The sequence below is a fragment of the Garra rufa genome, chromosome 20 (assembly GCF_049309525.1).
Source record: "Garra rufa chromosome 20, GarRuf1.0, whole genome shotgun sequence".
NCBI classification, from domain to species: Eukaryota; Metazoa; Chordata; class Actinopteri; order Cypriniformes; family Cyprinidae; genus Garra; species Garra rufa.
Window position 1 is genome coordinate 1435677 of NC_133380.1, and position 20243 is coordinate 1455919.

The 20243-nt window shown below is 32.7% G+C and overlaps 1 protein-coding gene across 1 annotated transcript in view; it reads left to right on the forward strand.

Moving 5' to 3' along the window:
• The window catches only part of ankrd13c (ankyrin repeat domain 13C), a 33444-nt gene that overhangs the window by 1031 nt on the left and 12170 nt on the right, over positions 1–20243 (forward strand). The window contains exons 2-5 of the mRNA XM_073825768.1: positions 4140–4181; positions 12770–12874; positions 18823–18908; positions 19573–19618. Of these exons, the coding sequence (XP_073681869.1) occupies positions 4140–4181; positions 12770–12874; positions 18823–18908; positions 19573–19618 (279 nt within the window). The remainder of the gene's footprint in view (positions 1–4139; positions 4182–12769; positions 12875–18822; positions 18909–19572; positions 19619–20243) is intronic.

Genomic DNA, 20243 nt, shown 5'->3' on the forward strand with positions numbered 1-20243 from the left:
GAATCTTGTTGATTTATAATCATAATGACTCAAAACACAGTAGTAGTCTAGAACTGTGATGATCTAGAACTATTGTTATTCAGTGCCATAATTATTATGATCATCTAGAATCATAATAACTCAAAACATGATGATTGCGAACCATAATAATCCAGAATCTTGTTGATTTATAACCATAATGACTCAAAACACAGTAGTAGTCTAGAACTGTGATGATCTAGAACTATTGTTATTCACTGTCATAATTATTATGATCTAGAATCATTATGATTCAAATCGTGGTGATTGAAAATCATAATAATCTAAATCTATCTAATCTAAAAAAAAAATCTAAAAAATAATCTAAAACTACTATTATTTAGATCAAAAATTATTTTGCTGATGCAGAACCACAATGATTCAAAACATGGTGTTCAAGAATCATAATAATCTAGAGAAATTGAGAGCCATAATAACACACAACATGATGATTGAGAACCATAATCCAGAATCTTGTTGATTTATAACCGTAATGACTCAAAACACAGTAGTAGTCTAGAACTGTGATTATTGTCATTCTGATAATATAGAACCATAATGACTGAAATCGTGGTATTCGAGAACCACAATCATGAGTAATCCGAATCATGCTGATCTAGAATCATAGTAATCTAGAATCGTGGTGATATAGAAATGCTATTCTTCTGAGTTATAATTGAGAATCATGCTGATCTAGAGCCAAAAATATGGTGTCTGAGAACCATGATAGTCCAAAATCATGACATTTGAGAACAGTTATTATTATTCAGAGCCAAAATCATTATGCTGGTCCAGAACCATAATGATTCAAAACATGGTGATCAAGAATTATAATAATTTAGAGTCATAATTGAGAATCTTGTAGATCTAGAGCCTTAATAACTCAAAAATATGGTGTCTGAGCATCATAATAGTCCAGAATCATGTCAATCGAGAACTGTTATTATTATTATTATTATGCAGAACCATAATTATTATGCTGATCTAAAATCAAGACTTAAACCATGGTAATTGTGAACCATAATAATTCAGAATCATGGTACTGTGATTATTCAGAGTCATAATTTATAATCATGCTTAACTCAAATATATGGTTATTGAGAATCATGTGGCTTTAGAACCATAATGACTCAAAAACATATTGAGAATCATAGTAGTCTGGAACTATGATAATCTAGAACGTTTATTATTCAGTGTCATTATTATTATGATGATCTAGAATCATAATGACTCAAAAAGTGGTGATCGAAAATCATAATAATCCAGAATCTTGTTGATCTATAACCGTAATGACTCAAAAACATAGTAGTAGTCTAGAACTGTAATGATCTAGAACTGTGATTATTGTCATTCTAATAATATAGAACCATAATGATTGAAATCATGGTATTCAAGAACCACAATCATGAATAATCTGAGTCATGGTGATCTAGAAATGGAATTATTTTGAGTCATAATTGAGAAACACGCTGATCTAGAGAGGTGTCTGAGAACCATAATAGTCTAGAATCATGACATTTGGGAACTATTGTTATTATTTAGAGCCAGAATTATGATGCTGATCTAGAACTATAATGATTCAAAATATGGTGATTGTGAATCATAATAATCTAGAACTATAATCATAAATAATCAGAATCATGTTGATTTAAAACCTTAATAACTCATAAACATGGTGAATGAGAACCATAGTAATCCACAATCATGATGATGGTCTAGAACTGATATTTGTAGTCATAATATCCAAAATCATGCTGATTTAGAGTAGGGCTGGGCAATTTGGCTTAGAATCAAAATCTCGATTAATTGAACATTTTAACCCGATTACGATTAATGAACGATTATTTTATTTATTAATAAAATTATATTTAATTATATTTATATAATAATTATTTTTTTGCCCTCATAGTTCACTGACAAGTTTTGTACAGTAAATATGTTCACATATTACAAGCGAGAGATTTTTGGATGAAGGGTGCATTACTTGATTTTAAAATAATTGAAGGAAACACACTATCTACGATCTATGATTATTTATTGAACATCAGTGTTGAACAACTGAAATTAAAGCAAGCATTGCTTAAAACGAAAAGTCACATTTTTCTTAAATTAGTGAAAATAAATAACTTGCACTATTGGAAACAAAATAAATAATTTTCAATGTTTTTCATATTAAAAGTAGAAAATAAGCAGTATCTCCTCTAAATAAAATTACCCTTGTATATCCTGTAAATACTTTTTACTGTATAAATACTGTTTAAGCTCTCCATCGGCATGTCGGCGGAATAACGGAACGGAGCGCTTGTGTTTTTTAAAGGGAAAGTAATTGAAATAATCTTCCTGGAAAAATTTTAACGATTATAGGTTCTGAATGTCGATTTCGATTATTTTTCGATTAATCGCCCAGCCCTAATTTAGAGCCATAATGACTCAAAACATGATGATTGAGAACTATAATGATCCAGAATCATGACAATCGAGAACTGTTAATATTATTTTTATTCAGAGCCAAAATGATGCTGATCTAGAATCATAATGAGTCAAAATGTGGTTATTGAGAATCATAATAATCTAGAATCATAGTCATGATGAATAGTCAAATTTGCGCTGATCTAGAACCTTAATAACTTAGAAACATGGTGATCGAGAACCATAATAATCCAGAATCATGATGATCTAGAACTATTATGATTCAGAGATTCAGAGAACTATTATGATTCATAATAATCTAGATAAATGAGAACCATCACGATGATCTAGAACTGTTGTTGTTGATGTTGTTGTTATTTAGAGCCAGAATTATGATCTAAAATCATAATGTCTCAAAACATGGCATTTGTGAACCATAATAATTCAGAATCTTGTTGGTTTAGGACCTAAATGACTCAAAGACATGTTGAGACTCATAGTAGTCTGGATCTGTGATGATCTAGAACTATAATTATTCAGAGCCATTGTCATTCTGATCATGTAGAACCATAATGACTGAAGACATGGTAATCAAGAAACACAAGTTTACATTTATTTTCTTTACATTTGTAGGTGTTTTTACCTTTTTCTAAAATTGTGCATCATCTTTTGAGTCAAATTCTTAATTTTAATACCAGACATTTTTGAGCTGTTACCGGGCAAATGATATCACTATCACAGTATTTCACAGTTTAATGCAGCTCAAACCTGCATTTACAAATGCATTAATAATGTTTTGGTATATGTTGACTACTGATATTTGAAATTATTTTAAAAATAAAAAGTTAATTTAAATGTGAAATTAAAGTCAGTAGGTGGCAGCAAGTCATTGTTAATTGTTTAAACGCTTGATTCAAACGGAAAAAAACGTTTTGCTCAAAACAGTGCTCTGGCTGTGTTTAGAATTAAATAGAGGAAAAACAGGCAATATGGTGTCTAAAACATAGGTATTTTAATATTAGCTTTGTTGAAACTGTTGTATGAAATCAATATCACATAATGGTGCAGATTTCTGGAAGTGGAAAACTAGCATACAGTGATCTAAACCTGTTATTCTTCGGAGTCAAATATATGCTGATCGAGAACTTAAGCAGAACTGTTCACAACCAGAAGGATTCGGTTACATTCTCATAGAATGAATCAGTTATGACAATAATGTAAAACTGGTGTGTTCAAACTTGTAATTCTGCATGTTTTTCCTGTGATGAGCAACTCTGAAGCTAGTTTCACACATTATGTGTGGCTTTATCTGCGTGATGATGATGAATCAGTCTTAATTGCGTGATTGGTGTCGTTCTCGTGAGCGTGAGAACCGTTTGATTCTCCATCCTGTGTGACCTGTTTTCATTCAAATATCATGTCAAACTACTTCTCTGCTCATGCATAATAGAAATCTGCGATTAAGTAAAACTAAATTAAAATGTAATAAAAGCTATACAGACATTTAAAAAAAATAAGTAACGATAGAAATGAAAACAAAAGTACAAAATGAACTCAAACTATGTATATACAGACATCTTAATATACAAGATGGATATAACGTATAATAGTATGTCGTTGATAGTCAATCTATCCAGAGGCATGTGCTCCTGATGATGCTCAGTTTGTGTTTGTGCAGGTTGTAATGAATCTCTCTGTCATCTGTGTTTCAGGAAACACCCCTCTTCATCTGGCTGTTATGATGGGGCATAAAGGTGAGTCGCTGCTTATGATACGCCTCAACGCTTGATTAGGTGTTTCCCAGCTGGATGAGTCTGACACAAAAGACCAGTGCATCGTCTTTCAGCTCAGTGGCAAAACATATTGCATGAAAAAAACATAAGAAACTAAATTTAAAGTTTTTTTTTTTTTTTTTTTTTTAGGTTATTAGGTTTTTTTTCAATTGTGAATATATGTATTTTCAGTGCAAAAACCCTCATGTTCATTCCAGTAATGCATCCAGATGATGTTGTTATTGTGTTTAATTAACTACTACATTTTTCTCAGAATTGCAAGATATAAACATGCCATTTTGAGTGTACATCTTTAAATTCTACTTAGACATTCGACTTTGCATTATGCATTTTTGTTGTTGTTTTCAGCGTGGAATATATTTTTGTGCAGTTGCAACATTGTTTCCATTTAGATTTTTCTTCTCATAATTCTGCCTTTTATCCCCATTTTTTTTCATTTTTCTCAGCACAGATTAAATTTTTTTTTAAATCTTATTTATCTTTTTATGACCTGTTTCTCAGGATTTCAAGTTTATATCTCACTTATTTGTTGAAATGATGACTTTATATCAATATTGTTTCCACCATGGAATAATAATAATAATAAAAAAAACATTAGTTGTGCCTTTTTATCTCACAGTTCTGTCTTTATATTTGGCGGCTCTGATTTTTATTTTTCTTCCAGAATTGCAATAAAAAAAGTTCAGAATTCTCAGATAAAAAGCAATTCTCTTTATCATTTTTTCAAACATTTTTTATAATATTTTTTAAAGATAACAATATATTTTTGGGACTATTAGTTTTTAAACAAAAAAAATTTAATGATTTTTTTTTACATGTATTTTCAGTGCAAAAACCCTCTTCATTACAGTAATGCATCCAGATGTTGTTGTTGTTGTTTTTAACTAACTACTCAAGTTATAAACCTGCAATTTTCAAGTTCATCTCTTAATTAAATTTTATTTTTCTTAGAATGTTTACTTTGCATTATGCATTTATTATGCATAAATATTTATTTTTTGTTTTAAGTGTGGAATATGAAAAAGGTAGTTGCAACTATTTTGTGCGGTTGTGGCATTATATGTCACAATTTAGATTTTTCCTTTCATAATTCTGGCTTTTTTCCCATTATAAATTTATAAATTTCACCATTTCTTTTTCTCAGAATTTTGACTTCACATATTGCATTTTTTCCTAGCACAGAATAATAAAATAGATAAATACAAAAGGTAGTTGTAGCATTTTATTTTATATTTCTTAGATTATCTTACAATTTTTTACAACTTTTTTTCTCAGAATTGCAAGTTTATATCTGACATCTTTGCCGTTTTTTTGTGTTTGGAATTCTGACTTTATATCAATATTGTTACCACAATAGAATAACTAATTTTAAAATGATAGTAGCGACTTTTTATCTCAACTTCTAACAGTTCAGATTTGCAATAAAAAAATCTGAATTCTCAAATAAAATGCAATTCCCTTTAGAATTTTTAATAGTAAAGATTTAAAGGTAACAAAGTAAATTTTGCACAAACAAAAATATTTTTATTTTTATATTTTTAGGACTATTAGGTTTTTTTATTGTGAATTTTTTTAATAAATCATTTAACCACTGCATTTTTTTACATTTCTCATTAGATTATCATAACTGTAAATCAGTAATCCTTTACTGTATTAAAGTGCAACATATGCTAATAATGCATCTATATGTATTGTTGATGTGCAGCGACTGGAGTGTGTTCTTGATCGATTTTATTTATAGTTCAACCCTGAACTATTTAGAGTAGATTTAGGGTAGATGTTGATCACTGTTGGACATGAGAAATATCATCAGAAGTGTTTTATAGCTGCTGTTTATTGATGGTTTTTGTTTTGATTTCATATAGTTAGTGACATATGTGTTGAAATATGGCACTGAATGTGACTGTATTTAAATGTACTTCATGAAGTTTTGATGTTCTCTTCAGTAATGTGGAAGGCATTTGTCTGTGGGTTTGTGAACGTGGGCCGTGGTGAAATATTGATGCACGGCTCCCCTGTGAACGCACGACTACACTCTAATTTCATTAATATACTACATGCTTATTAATAATGTAAGCGGGTTCTCAGCGGAGTAGCGGGAATGACAGCCTGATGTAGTGAACACTGTTGCTGTAAGTCTGCCTCGTCCAGTTCAGATGACCAGAGACACACAGAGAGAGAGCCGCACACGTTCACATGAGCGTCTGTGTGATGAATGTGTTGGTCCTGCTCCGCTGGGTCTGTTAGTGTTCAGTCGCATGATCAAAGTAAGAGGACGTCTCTCAACACTAGCTTCGCATTCATGAACCTAAAAGCAGGGTTCGTGAGGTGCTTTGAAATTTAAGGATTGAAAAACCCTTGAAAACAGCAATATTCCTGAAGAGATACTTGAAAAGTGCTTGAATTATTGAAAGACAATGTATCTACGAAATGAGTCTTTAATTTGTTCATTAAGCACATCTTTTCACGCAAAATTCAAAAAACATAATACTTTTTTTTTTTTTTTGCTTATTTCATTTAATGTCATGAAACTAGCGAGCTAAACTAATAGTATTACTGACATTGTCATGTAAACATGACTGAAGACCCAAAAGGAGGAACAGATGAATCGAATCAATTGAGTCATTTACACTGGAAACAATCCAATTGACTCAAACTCATAACTTTTGTTTTTAAGAAAATGTAAATATTAAGTCTATATTGTCTAGCAAAAGCCAGATTAAATGAAAAGAGTCATTCATTTTCGAATTTCTATATAACTTGTAATGATTTTAAAAAGCATGTATAGTGATATACGTGAAACAGAGCTTTTCGAAGTGTGATACATGAATACAATCTTTTGCTTTTAGATTGGAACCTAGAAGCGTGGTTCACTAATCATTTGATTTAGGTCAGAACCTTGGAGCAGAGTCGCACATTTTTTGCTTGTAGATCGGAACTTAAGAGCAGATTCGCGAATCTTTTGCCTTAAGATTGGAACCTTGGAGCAGATTCTAAATTTTTTTGCTTTTAGATCAGAACCGAGGAGCATAGATCACAAACCATTTGATTTAGATTGGAACCTTGGAGCTGATTTGTGAATCTTTTGCTTTAGATCGGACAGGTTGGTGAATCATTTTGCAAATTGAATGATTTAAATCAAACGATTCACGTTACGCAGTTTGAAGTCCCAATCTAAATCAAATTATTCCCGACATGCAAAGTTCCGATCTAAGTCAAATGATTCGCAATCCGGTGCTCCAATTCCTGATCTGAAATGATGTTTGTGAATCATTATTTAGATCGGGACTTCGGAGTGGGGATAGCAAATCATTTGATTTAGATCTGAGCGGGTTCATAATTAATTTAGCAAATTCATCGATTCAAATTGAATGATTCAAATCAAATGTTTGCGTTACACAATTTGAAGTCTGGAACATTGGAGCAGATTTGCAAATCTTTTGCTTTAGATTGGAACCTAGGAGCGTGGATCACGAATCATTTGATTTAGATCGGAACGGGTTTGTGAATCATTTAGCGAATTGAATGATTCAAATCAAATGATTCACAATACGCAATTTGAAGTCCGGAACTTTGGAGCAGATTCACAAATCATTTGCTTTAGATTGGAACCTAGAAGCCTGCATTGCGAATCATTTGATTCATATCGGGATTTATGTGAGGGTTTTTTCGCTATTGTTTTTTTTTTTTAACAGTAGAAAACAAACAATTAAAGCAGTACAGTTATAAAACAAAACAAAGAAGAAATAAACTATAAAGTATACACAAATACAAATCCCTTAAGAAAATTAACCATGGTTTTACAATAGTAAAAATGTAGTATACTTTGTAATACTTTAGTAGTAATACTTTGCACATGCTTCACTTTATTTTTGCCATATTGTTTTGTTGATATATTTTCATCTAGTTATTTTTAATTTTTTTTGAAAGGCATTGTTTGATAAGGGAGATCACTGATATCCTTGAAAATCAAAAAGTAGTGCTTAAAATCCTGGAACTCCATTGTACAGTATCTGTACGAACCCTGTTAAAGTCTTGTGTTTGGTTACAAATGCAGCAAAAATGGCTTTAGAAATCAGTGTTTCTGCATTCAGTCCACAAATTAAGGCCTAAAAAGTCTTACGTTTCTAAAGTCGAGGCATTAAATGTTGGATACACTGCTCAAAATGGATATTTTTGGTCTATTTTGCTCTACAAATATCTAAAAATACTCAAATCAAAATCTCGATTATTTACTAATGGAATCTGTATAAAACAGCCGTCACTTCCTGATCTCTTCATCAAGTGTGAGACTGAATGTCAAATAAAAGGCGGTTCCGTGTGCGTTGAGAAGGACATTGTTGAGCGGCGCTCAGAGAAGGTCAGCAAACACTTGGCAGCGACACAAACCTGCTGCTGTGGCTGTGTTTCTCAGCTGAAGCGGATCCAGCGTTTCCAGTCACACACAGCACACTGAATGCATCACAACATGATAATACTGAGTGTGTGAGCTTTCTGTATGCATCCATTCCCAAATGACCTATTACATGTGCAGAGCACAACTGAAGCGCTGCTTGATTTCACAGTAGTTGCAATTTTCTTTAGCTCACAGTATTGACTTTTTTCCTCAGAATTGCAAGTTATATAAACCTCAATTATGCAATTGTTTGTTGTTGTTTTCAGCAAGGAATATAAAAAGGGTAGTTGTGGGTAGTTTTTTTGCACAGTTGCAACATTATATGTGACCCTGGAGCACAAAACCAGTCTTAAGTAGCATGGGTATATTCTTACCAATAGCCAACAAGACATCGTTTGTGGTAATATTTTTTAATTTATGCCAAAAATCATTAGGATATTAAGTAAAGATCATGTTCCATGAAGATATTTTGCACATTTCCTTCCATAAATATATCAAAACTTAATTTTTGATTAGTGATATGCATTGCTAAGTACTTCATTTGGACAACTTTAAGGGTGATTTTCTCAGTATTTAGATATTTTTGCACCCTCAGATTGCAGATTTTCAAATAGTTGTATCTCAGCCAAATATTGTCCTATCCTAACAAACCATACATCAATGGAAAGCATATTTATTCAGCTTTATTCATTAAATCTATTGTTAATTTAAAATTAATTTACCCTTATGACTGGTTTTGTGGTCCAGGGACACATATGTCACAATTTAGATTTTTCTTTTTATAATTCTGTCTTTTCTCCCTCTAAATTTTCATTAGAAATTTCACAGAATAAAAAATAAATAAATAAAAGGTAGTTGTTTATGCAGTTGCCACATTATATGCCAAAATTGACACTTATTATTGTAATTCTGGCTTTTTTCCCCTCTGAATTTTTATTTTAAATGTGACTTTTTCCTCAGATTTTTGACTCTGTCGCATTATATATTGCATTTGTTTTTGTTTTTTCCTAGCACAGAATAAAAAATAAATAAATAAAAGGTAGTTGTGGTATTTTATCTTTTTTCCTCAGCATTGAAAGTTATTGAACCATTTTTCTTAGAATGTTGACTTTGCGTTATGCAATTTCTTTTTCAGCGTGGAATATAAAAAGACAGTTGCAACATTGTCACAATTTAGATTTTTCTAATTCTGGCTTATTTTTTCAGAATTTTGACTTTATATAAAGCATTTGTTTTTTTCCCAGCACAGAATAAAAAATAAATTAACTAAATTAAAAGCTAGTTGTGGAGTTTTATCTTATTTTTTTGATGACTTTTTTCTCAGAATTGAAAGTTTATATCTCTCTTTTTTTTTTTTTTTTTTTTTTTTGGAATTCTGACTTTATATCAGTTTTGCTTCCACCATGGAATACAAAATGTGAATTGGTATTACATATTATATTCTATGGCTTTATTTATTTATTATTTACTATGTTGTATTAAAATATTTTATTTTATTATGTTTATTGTATTTACATATTTACTTTGTCTATACTTTATTGCTATTTTATTATTTTTATATTTTTTGTTTGAATACTTTTTATTTTAATGTCAAGAGTTGAGACATTTTTACACAAAATTGGATCAAATGTGAAATAACGCATTAAACAATATTTGTCTGAGATACATCTATTTGAAAATCTAGAATCTGAGGGTGCAAAAAAAATCTTAATATTGAGAAAATCGCCTTTAAGTTGTCCAAATGAAGTTCTTAGCAATGCATTTTACTAATCAAAAATTAAGTTTTGATATATTTACAGTAAGAAATTCACAAAATATCTTCATTGAACATGATCTTAATATCCTAATGATATTTGGCATAAAAAAAATCTATAATTTTGACCCATACAATGTATTTTTGGCTATTGCTACAAATACATCCGTGCTACTTAAGACTGGTTTTGTGCTCCAGGGTCACAATAGCGTACTACTGTTTGATGTGTTTTATGGCATACTTTAAGTCAGCAGTATTTAGTGTGTAGTATGCAGTCAGCAGTATTTCATCTTTACTGGCTCTAGACGTCCACTAGCGTCATGTTTGACCCGTGAAGAGCTCAGAGGAGTTTCTTCCATCCTGAAGGCTGAAATTAAAGGCGTTCCTTTGTGGCCGCAGCAGAAGAGAGATGTTAAATTAAGCTGCTGCACCTCCTTTTATGTTTAAATCGGGATCTGGCCGTCATTTCAGTGGCACGCTTCCCTTTCTGGGGCTTGTGCGGTGACTGCTGTGCTTCCAGTCTGCATCATTTCTTCAAGTTACTTAGTATGTTTGATACTATTTCAGTACGTTCGATACGATTTAGGTACGTTTTATACTATTTTAGTACGTTTGGTACTATTTTAGTACATTTGGTACTATTTTAGTACTTTTGAAACTATTTAAGTGCATTTAATACCATTTCAGTACATTTGATACTATTTCAGTACATTTGAAACTATTTAAGTGCATTTAATACTATTTCAGTACATTTGATACTATTTCAGTACATTTGATACTATTTCAGTACATTTGATACTATTTCAGTACATTTGAAACTATTTAAGTGCATTTAATACTATTTCAGTACATTTGATACTATTTCAGTACATTTGATACTATTTCAGTACTTTTGATACTATTTCAGTACATTTAATACTATTTCAGTACATTTGGTACTGTTTTAGTACTTTTGATACTATTTCAGTACATTTGATACTATTTCAGTACTTTTGATACTATTTCAGTACATTTAATACTATTTCAGTACATTTGGTACTGTTTTAGTACTTTTGATACTATTTCAGTACATTTAATACTATTTCAGTACATTTGGTACTGTTTTAGTACTTTTGATACTATTTCAGTACTTTTGATACTATTTCAGTACATTTAATACTATTTCAGTACATTTGAAACTATTTAAGTGCATTTGAAACTAAGTGCATTTAATACTATTTCAGTACGTTTGGTAATATTTCAGTACGTTTAATACTATTTCTGTACGCTTGGTTATATGTCAGTACGTTTGGTACTATGTCAGTACATTTTAGACTATTTTAGTACATTTTAAACTTTTTCAGTACATTTGATAATATTTCAGTACGTTTGGTACTATTTCAGTCAATTTGGTAATATTTTAGTACGTTTGATACAATTTCAGTACGTTTGGTACTATTTCAGTTCGTTTGGTTCTATTTTAGTATATTTAAGACTTTCAGTACGTTTAAAGGTCCACTGAAGTGCCTTGAAACACGCAGCGTTATTCTATGTGGTGACGTACTTTTAACTGAAACAAAAACATATCGCCCAGCCCCGCCCACTTATTTTGAATAGCCAATAGCGTTCCATTTATATCTGCTCGGGCCAGAGCCGTTGAGCTCGGTAAAGCCGCATTTGTGAGCTTATGACCACTACAGACTAATGAATTATCCCACAGATTCAATATGAAACTCTTGCTAAAACAAAATAGTAATCATAATATGCTGAGGCTGTGTAGTTTAATACATGCCGATCGCACATATGAGCGCATATGATCTGCTCGTGTATTGCGTCTCAGTGTAGGGGGCGGGACACTACGGACTCTAGAGAGCATTTGATTGGACAGAACGTTTGATGAGAAACTGAAGTGCACGGTGATATCATCAAAATTGTTGCTTCATTTTGGCGGAAGTGACGAGACTGTAAGTTTTGAATGCCCATATCTTGTGAACGCGAAATTTGTCGTTGTTTTAAAGCACACTAGCTTATAGATAATCTTAAGGGTAATATATTCATACTAAAAGCCAAAAAACTTTAATTTTGATTTCAGGGGGACTTTAAGACTATTTCAGTACATTTGATACTATTTCAGTACGTTTGGTACTATTTCAGTACATTTAAGACTATTTCTGTACGTTTAGTTATTTAAAAATATTTAGTTAGAAACTTAAAACATCTGTAATGCATTAAAAAAGCTGTCAAGAAAGATGCATAAATATTTAAGGTTAGAGTACAGATTGGAAACAGTAGATGTAGTTTGTGTTGGATTTATGAGTGTGATTTCAGTGACTCTGAGCTGCTGTAAGTCTTTGATGTGAGTGAAATCAAAGATTCAGGACTGTACAGAAGCATTGATCTGCTCTTCTCTCTGTTCCTCAGAATGTGCCCATCTCCTGCTGGCCCATAATGCACCAGTGAAGGTGAAAAACGCTCAGGGATGGAGTCCGCTCGCCGAGGCCATCAGCTACGGAGACCGACAGATGAGTGCGTCACACTGACTTTCATTCAGATACTGTTATTTATTTTGAGCACATCATTTTAGAATGAATCATATTTTTAATTTTAAGTTTTTTTATTTACATTTTTTATTTAATTTTTAGAAAAATTATTTAGATTTTTTTATTCATATATTTTTATTTTACATTAAATTAATTTTATTTTATTTAAAGTAATAAAATAGTTTTTTATGGTTTTAGTTTAGTGAATGTGTGAGAGTGTGAGATTGTATTGAGGTCATGTATGGTCTGCTCTGATCTCCTCCATTAAGGACAGCATGAGTCCAGATGAATTGAGTGTCTTTTGTTGTGGTGAGTTAGAGCAGCTCAATGTCTGTCAGATTAAATATGACTCTGGATTACGTTACACCGTCTGCGCTAATTCACTGAAAATCCTGTGAGCATTAATGTGCTTTTAGCAGCTCGTAGCGATGCTCAGTCTGTGTTAATGAAGAGCTCAATCAGTTAACGATCACAGGCGAGTCAGAGTTCTTGCTCACTCTTCACACAGGAATCATTTGCATTGGATTGCATATCTGCTAGAAATTGTAAAACATATCAAACATTAGCCAGTCTTCACATACTGACATTTGGTAATATTTCAGTACATTTGATACTATTTCAGTACTTTTGATAATATTTCAGTATGTTTAAGACTATTTCAGTATGTTTGATACTATTTCAGTACGTACGATACTATTTCAGTGCGTTAGATACTATTTCAGTACATTTGGTACTATTCCAGTACATTTAATACTATTTCAGTACGTTCTGTATTATTTCAGTACATTTGGTACTATTTCAGTACGTACGATACTATTTCAGTACGTTTGGTACTATTTCAGTACGTTTGGTACTATTTCAGTACGTTTGGTACTATTTCAGTGCGTTTGATACTATTTCAGTAGGTTTGGTAATATTTCAGTACATTTGGTACTATTCCAGTACATTCAATACTATTTCAGTACGTTTGGTACTATTTCAGTGCGTTTGATACTATTTCAGTACATTTGGTACTATTCCAGTACATTTAATACTATTTCAGTAGGTTTGGTAATATTTCAGTAGGTTTGGTAATATTTCAGTACATTTGGTACTATTCCAGTACATTTAATACTATTTCAGTACGTTTGGTACTATTTCAGTACATTTGGTACTATTCCAGTACATTTAATACTATTTCAGTAGGTTTGGTAATATTTCAGTAGGTTTGGTAATATTTCAGTACATTTGGTACTATTCCAGTACATTTAATACTATTTCAGTACGTTTGGTACTATTTCAGTACGTTTGGTACTATTTCAGTACATTTGGTACTATTCCAGTACATTTAATACTATTTCAGTACGTTTGGTACTATTTTAGTACATTTTATACTATTTCAGTACGTTTTGTGCCATTTCAGTGAGTTTGGTCCTATATTAGTACGTTTTGATACAATTTTTGTATTTTTGGTACTATTTCAGTACGCTTGATGGTACATAAATTTCAATACAATTACAGTGTGTTATACTATTTTATTTTATATTATTTCCGTACGTTTGATACTATTTCAGTACATTTGGTGCTATTTTAGTATGTTTTACATTATTTTAGTACATTTTATATTATTTCAGTGCGTTTGATGATTTTTCAGTACATTTGGTACAAATCACATTTTTATCACTGAATTCCATGATTCTGTCTGTGTTTTCCACATCACACAAAACTAATAACATTTGGTTGCTGGTTTATTAGCTTGACACACTTCTGTTCATATTTCCGTTTCACATTCTCACTCTCGTCTGACTCTGATCTTCATCATTTTCCTTGTGTTGTTTCAGAAGCAGCCAACTGCTGATTAACTGTTATTGACTCGCCAAAGCCATCGCATGTGACGCTGCCTCAGATGTTGTGAGGTTTTTTAGAAAGCGAAATAATTTTGTTGGCTGGAGTTATTAATTTCTCAGTGAAGATGATGATGAATCAGTGGTGGTGGGTGGTGATGATGATGATGAAGATGACACCTACAGGAAACACAGAACATGAATCACTGCACTGTGTTTTGATCTCTCCATTGGTCCAATCAGCTGAGAGAAGTGAGACGTTCAGAAGTGGCTCCTGACCTTTGGCCTGTAAAATCAGAGGTTGTTGTAGAAGTTGGTCAACTAGTTAAAAGACTAGTTCAGCCGAAACTAATCGTTCTATCTCATTTACTCACACTCATGTTGTTCCAAACCTGTATGAATGAAGATAACTTGAAAAATGTGTCTGTAGTTTGTGGTTGACACAGTCAAAGTCAGTGGGGTCCAAAGTTCCCAGTGTTCTTCAAAATGCCTTCAGAAGAACACAACAGAACTTCAGGAGTCATACAGGTTTGGAACCACATGATTAAAAGTAAATGACAGATTTTCATCCAAAGATCCAGTCTGGTTCATCTGAGCTCCTCTGGCAGGGAAACTGGCGCCCAAAGCCAATCGGAGACTGAGATTAGAGCCGTAGCGGAGCGCTCCGTCTGTCGCTGGTCCCTTTCAGCTCTGAGTTTAGTGATGGAGGCGTTTGTGTGGTCATGTGTCACTGTCTGCATCATGGGAGTTTAACGGCTGGGAATCAGAATCAACCGGTTTGTGTCGTCAGTTCTCAAGAGCTCGCGCTGCAAGTCCAGACGTGATGGAGATCGAAAGAGAATGAAAAACGCAGTCACTTTAAATGCCATGCAAATCAATTCAATCACAACTGATTTACATCAGAACATCTATAATACAAATAAAACACTCTGCATTTAAAAAAAAGAAGTTTTTTTTAGGTGTTTAGGAAGTTGTAATGTGATAAAACATGTACTAATGACAGCCTGTCCATGAGCTGAAAAATCAAAAGAGTTTGAGAGAAATACTGGATACTGTCTGTTTGTCTAAAGCAGGGGTGCCCAAACTCAGTCATATTAAATATGTTTGATGCTCTTTCAGCACTTTTTATGCTATTTAAGTATGTTTGGTAGAATTACAGTACATTCAATGCTATTTCAGTACATTAATACTGTTTCAGTACATTTTTATGCTATTTCAGTATGTTACTCAGAAACTACTTCAGGATACTGTTTTAGCATGTTTGACACTTTTTTCAGTACGTTTTACTACTATGTCAGTGCGTTTGGTACTGTTTCAGAACATTTGATACTATGTCAGTATACTATTTTAGTATCAATCCATGCTATTTCAGTATGTATGATACTACAGTATACTATTTCAGTTTGTTTGGTACGATTTGAGTACATTGATACTGTTTCAGTACGTTTGATGCCTCTTCAGAATACTGTTTCAGTACGTTTGACATCGTTTCACTATGTTTGATACTGTTTCAGTATATATGGTACTGTTTCAGTACGTTTGGTAGTATTTCATTAAGTTTGATACAATTTTAGTACATTTCATACTATTTCAGTACTGTTAGTACCATATCTGTATGTTTGATACTGTTTCAGTATGCTTGACATTGTTTCAATAATTCTGATGCTACAAAAATTTGTTATTTCCGTATGTTTAATACTTCAGTACATTTTTTTCAGAATGTTTGATACTGTTTCAGTATACTATTTTAGTACTTTTGATACTGTTCCAGTACTTTTGGTACTATTGGACTCTTGATACGGTTTCAGTATGTTTGATGCTACAAAAATGTTGATACTATTACAATATGTTAGATACTATTTAATACTTTTGATACTTTTTCATTTGATGGTAATTCATCATCACAGGCTCAGCCAATCACAGCGCTTCATCTTGGTGTTTGGATGTCATAATTCATTACTTCAGCATACTCAGTACATTACTTCAGTATGTTTAGTTCTATGTCAGTACGTTTGATACTATATCAGTATACTATTTTACTATCAGTTCATGTTATTTCAGTATGTATGATACTACAGTATACTATTTCAGTTTGTTTGGTACTATTTGAGTACATTGATACTGTTTCAGTACGTTTGATACCTCTTCAGAATACTGTTTTAGTACGTTTGACATCGTTTCACTATGTTTGATACTGTTTCAGTATATATGGTACTGTTTCAGTACGTTTGGTAGTATTTCATTAAGTTTGATACAATTTTAGTACAGTTCATACTATTTCAGTACTATTAGTACCATATCTGTATGTTTGATACTGTTTCAGTATGCTTGACATTGTTTCAATAATTCTGATGCTACAAAAATTTGTTATTTCCGTATGTTTAATACTTCAGTACATTTTTTTCAGAATGTTTGATACCGTTTCAGTACCTTTGATGTTATTTCAGTATGTTTGATACTGTTTCAGTATACTATTTTAGTACTTTTGATACTGTTCCAGTACTTTTGGTACTATTGGACTCTTGATACGGTTTCAGTATCTTTGATGCTACAAAAATGTTGATACTATTACAATATGTTAGATACTATTTAATACTTTTGATACTTTTTCATTTGATGGTAATTCATCATCACAGGCTCAGCCAATAACAGTGCTTCATCTTGGTGTTTGGATGTCATGATTCATTACTTCAGCATACTCAGTACATTACTTCAGTATGTTTAGTTCTATGTCAGTACGTTTGATACTATATCAGTATACTATTTTACTATCAGTTCATGTTATTTCAGTATGTATGATACTACAATATACTATTTCAGTATCTTTGGTACTATTTGAGTATGTTGATACTGTCTCAGTACACTTGATACTACTTCAGTATACTGTTTTAGTATGTTTGACATTGTTTTAGTATGTTTGGTACTATTTTAGTACATTTGGTACTATTTCATATTACTATATCAGTATGCTGTTTCAGTACTTTTGATGCTACAAAAATGTTAATACTATTAGAATATGTTACATATTTTAATAGTATCAATTCATGTCATTTTAGTAAGTTTGATACTACTTCAGTACATTGTTTCAGAATGCTTGATACCGTTTCAGTACGTTTTTTACTATTTCAGTACTTATGGCACTATTTTAGTACGCTTGATACAGTTTCAGTACGTTTGATGTTACAGATATATTGATACTATTACAATATGTTAGATATTTTATTTGTATACTATTTCAGTTGATTTAATACTATTTAAATACTTTTGATACTATTTGATAGTATTTCATCATCACAGGCTCAGCCAATCACAGCGCTTCATCTTGGTGTTTGGATGTCGTGATTCATGAGGCACACAGGAAAGGAAAGCCCTCATTAGAGAGCTGCTCGTTAACACACAGCTCTCATTAGTGTGTGGTTGCGGCTGTCGTGTGTTTCTCAGACAGCTCACAGGTCTTCTGTGTGTGTATTGATGACCGATCGATCGCACGGCGTTTCCATTTTAGACTCTGGTAACCAATGGAAACACAGTTTGTCCCGTCAGACTCATTTCCTGTGAAGCTGATGCTCTCGCCCTTCATCATCATTATCTTCAGGAGATTTTCTCTTTGCCTCACTGTGTCTGTATTTAAAGCAATAGTCGTTCCATCACTGTCTCAACAATGTCTTTGTAAAAAGTGCTATATGGACAAAATAAATGGCTGAAGACTGATATTATTATTAGACTGACTTGAGAAAGCTTAAGATTGTTCTTCTTCTTAGACTGAATTTCTGAACTAATTTCTTATTGCTAATGTCATGCTAGTAACTTGCTAATCATGCTAGAAACTTGCTAATCATGCTAGAAACTTGCTAATCATGCTAGAAACATACTAAAAATGCTAGAAAAATGTTAGAATCATGTTAACTACATTCTAATCATGCTAGCAACACGCGAATCATCTAATCTATCTATATAAAGTTCAAAAGCTTTTACAGCTGCTTTAAACATTCAAGCTAGGCTTCTCAAGCCAACCTAAAGTCTTTTTTATCTAGTTATTATTGATATTATGTAATCATTTTCAGTTGACGCTTGGCATTGAGAGTTAAGCATTAATGTTTTTGTGTTTCAGTCACGGCTCTGCTGAGGAAGCTGAAGCAACAGTCACGAGAGAGTGTGGAGGACAAGAGACCCCGTCTGCTCAAAGCACTGAAAGAGGTACAGCAGCATCCCATCACACACACACACACACACACACACACACACACACACACACACACACACACACACACACACACACACACACACACAGACACACACACACACACACACACACACACACACGCACACGCACACGCACACATACACACACACACACACATGCGCACCCACACGCACACACACACACACACACACACACAAACTTAGAGTCCCTGTGTGCTAATTAGCATCGGCGCTGAGAGCCTGTCGTGGGCAAACTGAGACTGAGGCCTCTGGGAATGATCTGCAGACAGGAAATGACCTACAGGAAAGAAGACACTCAATGTCACCTGACTGCAGACGCTTCACATTGACACGAGCGCTCCGTAACCACTCTTTACTCATTGACTTACTGACAGAATGTCCTGCTTTAAATTATAGTAGGCGACGGCTTTATTCAGAAGTGTTTTGAATTTTTGAATATAAAAATATTTAACAGGATTTCTATATTTTGTATGTAATAAAGAAGCTGTTTATGTGTATAATTTTCTTAACATTTGCTGCTAACATGGCAATAAACAAAAAATAAAAGATAAATGCATTTACAGTGAGAAAATGTTTCTGTTTCTGTATGTTATCACTCTCAGTAATGTGTGCTGTTGTGTTTTCCTGTTGTGTGTAGCTGGGAGATTTCTATCTGGAGCTGCACTGGGATTTCCAGAGCTGGGGTGAGTGCTTTGTGTTTTAGTCGCTGTGTTAGTGGATGAGGTCTCGGCGGAGCTCTGTGTGTGTGTGTGTGTGTGTGTGTGTGTGTGCGTGTGTGTGTGTGTGTGTGTGTGTGTGTGTGTGTGTGTGTGTGTGTGTGTGTGTGTGTGTGTGTGTGTGTGTGTGTGTGTGTGTGTGTGTGTGTGTGTGTGTGTGTGTGTGTGTGTGTGTGTGTGATGGGGACACTGGGATTGTTTACAGCGCTGAGGTCATCCGTCTGTGGGTGTGTCCTCATGTCAAACACACATATGCACACTCCACCTGCTGGACACACACTGCACTGCATCCTGCTGGATGTGAAGGACATTATGATAGATTTATGATAGTTTCATGATAAATAAGCACTTTTAAACCCAGATTATCATTACTGTAATTCATGATTTTTTTATTTATTTTGTATATATTTAGTATAAATTATATTTAGCACAGCAAATACAGTTATATGTACAATTACTGCACAAGTGCTACAATGCTAAAATATACTATTAGTTTGTTAGTATTTTGAATGTTGTTTATTATGTCTACGTTTATTTTATATATTTCAATTTATTTCAGTTAACATTTATTCAGTAAGTTTAGTAATGTTTC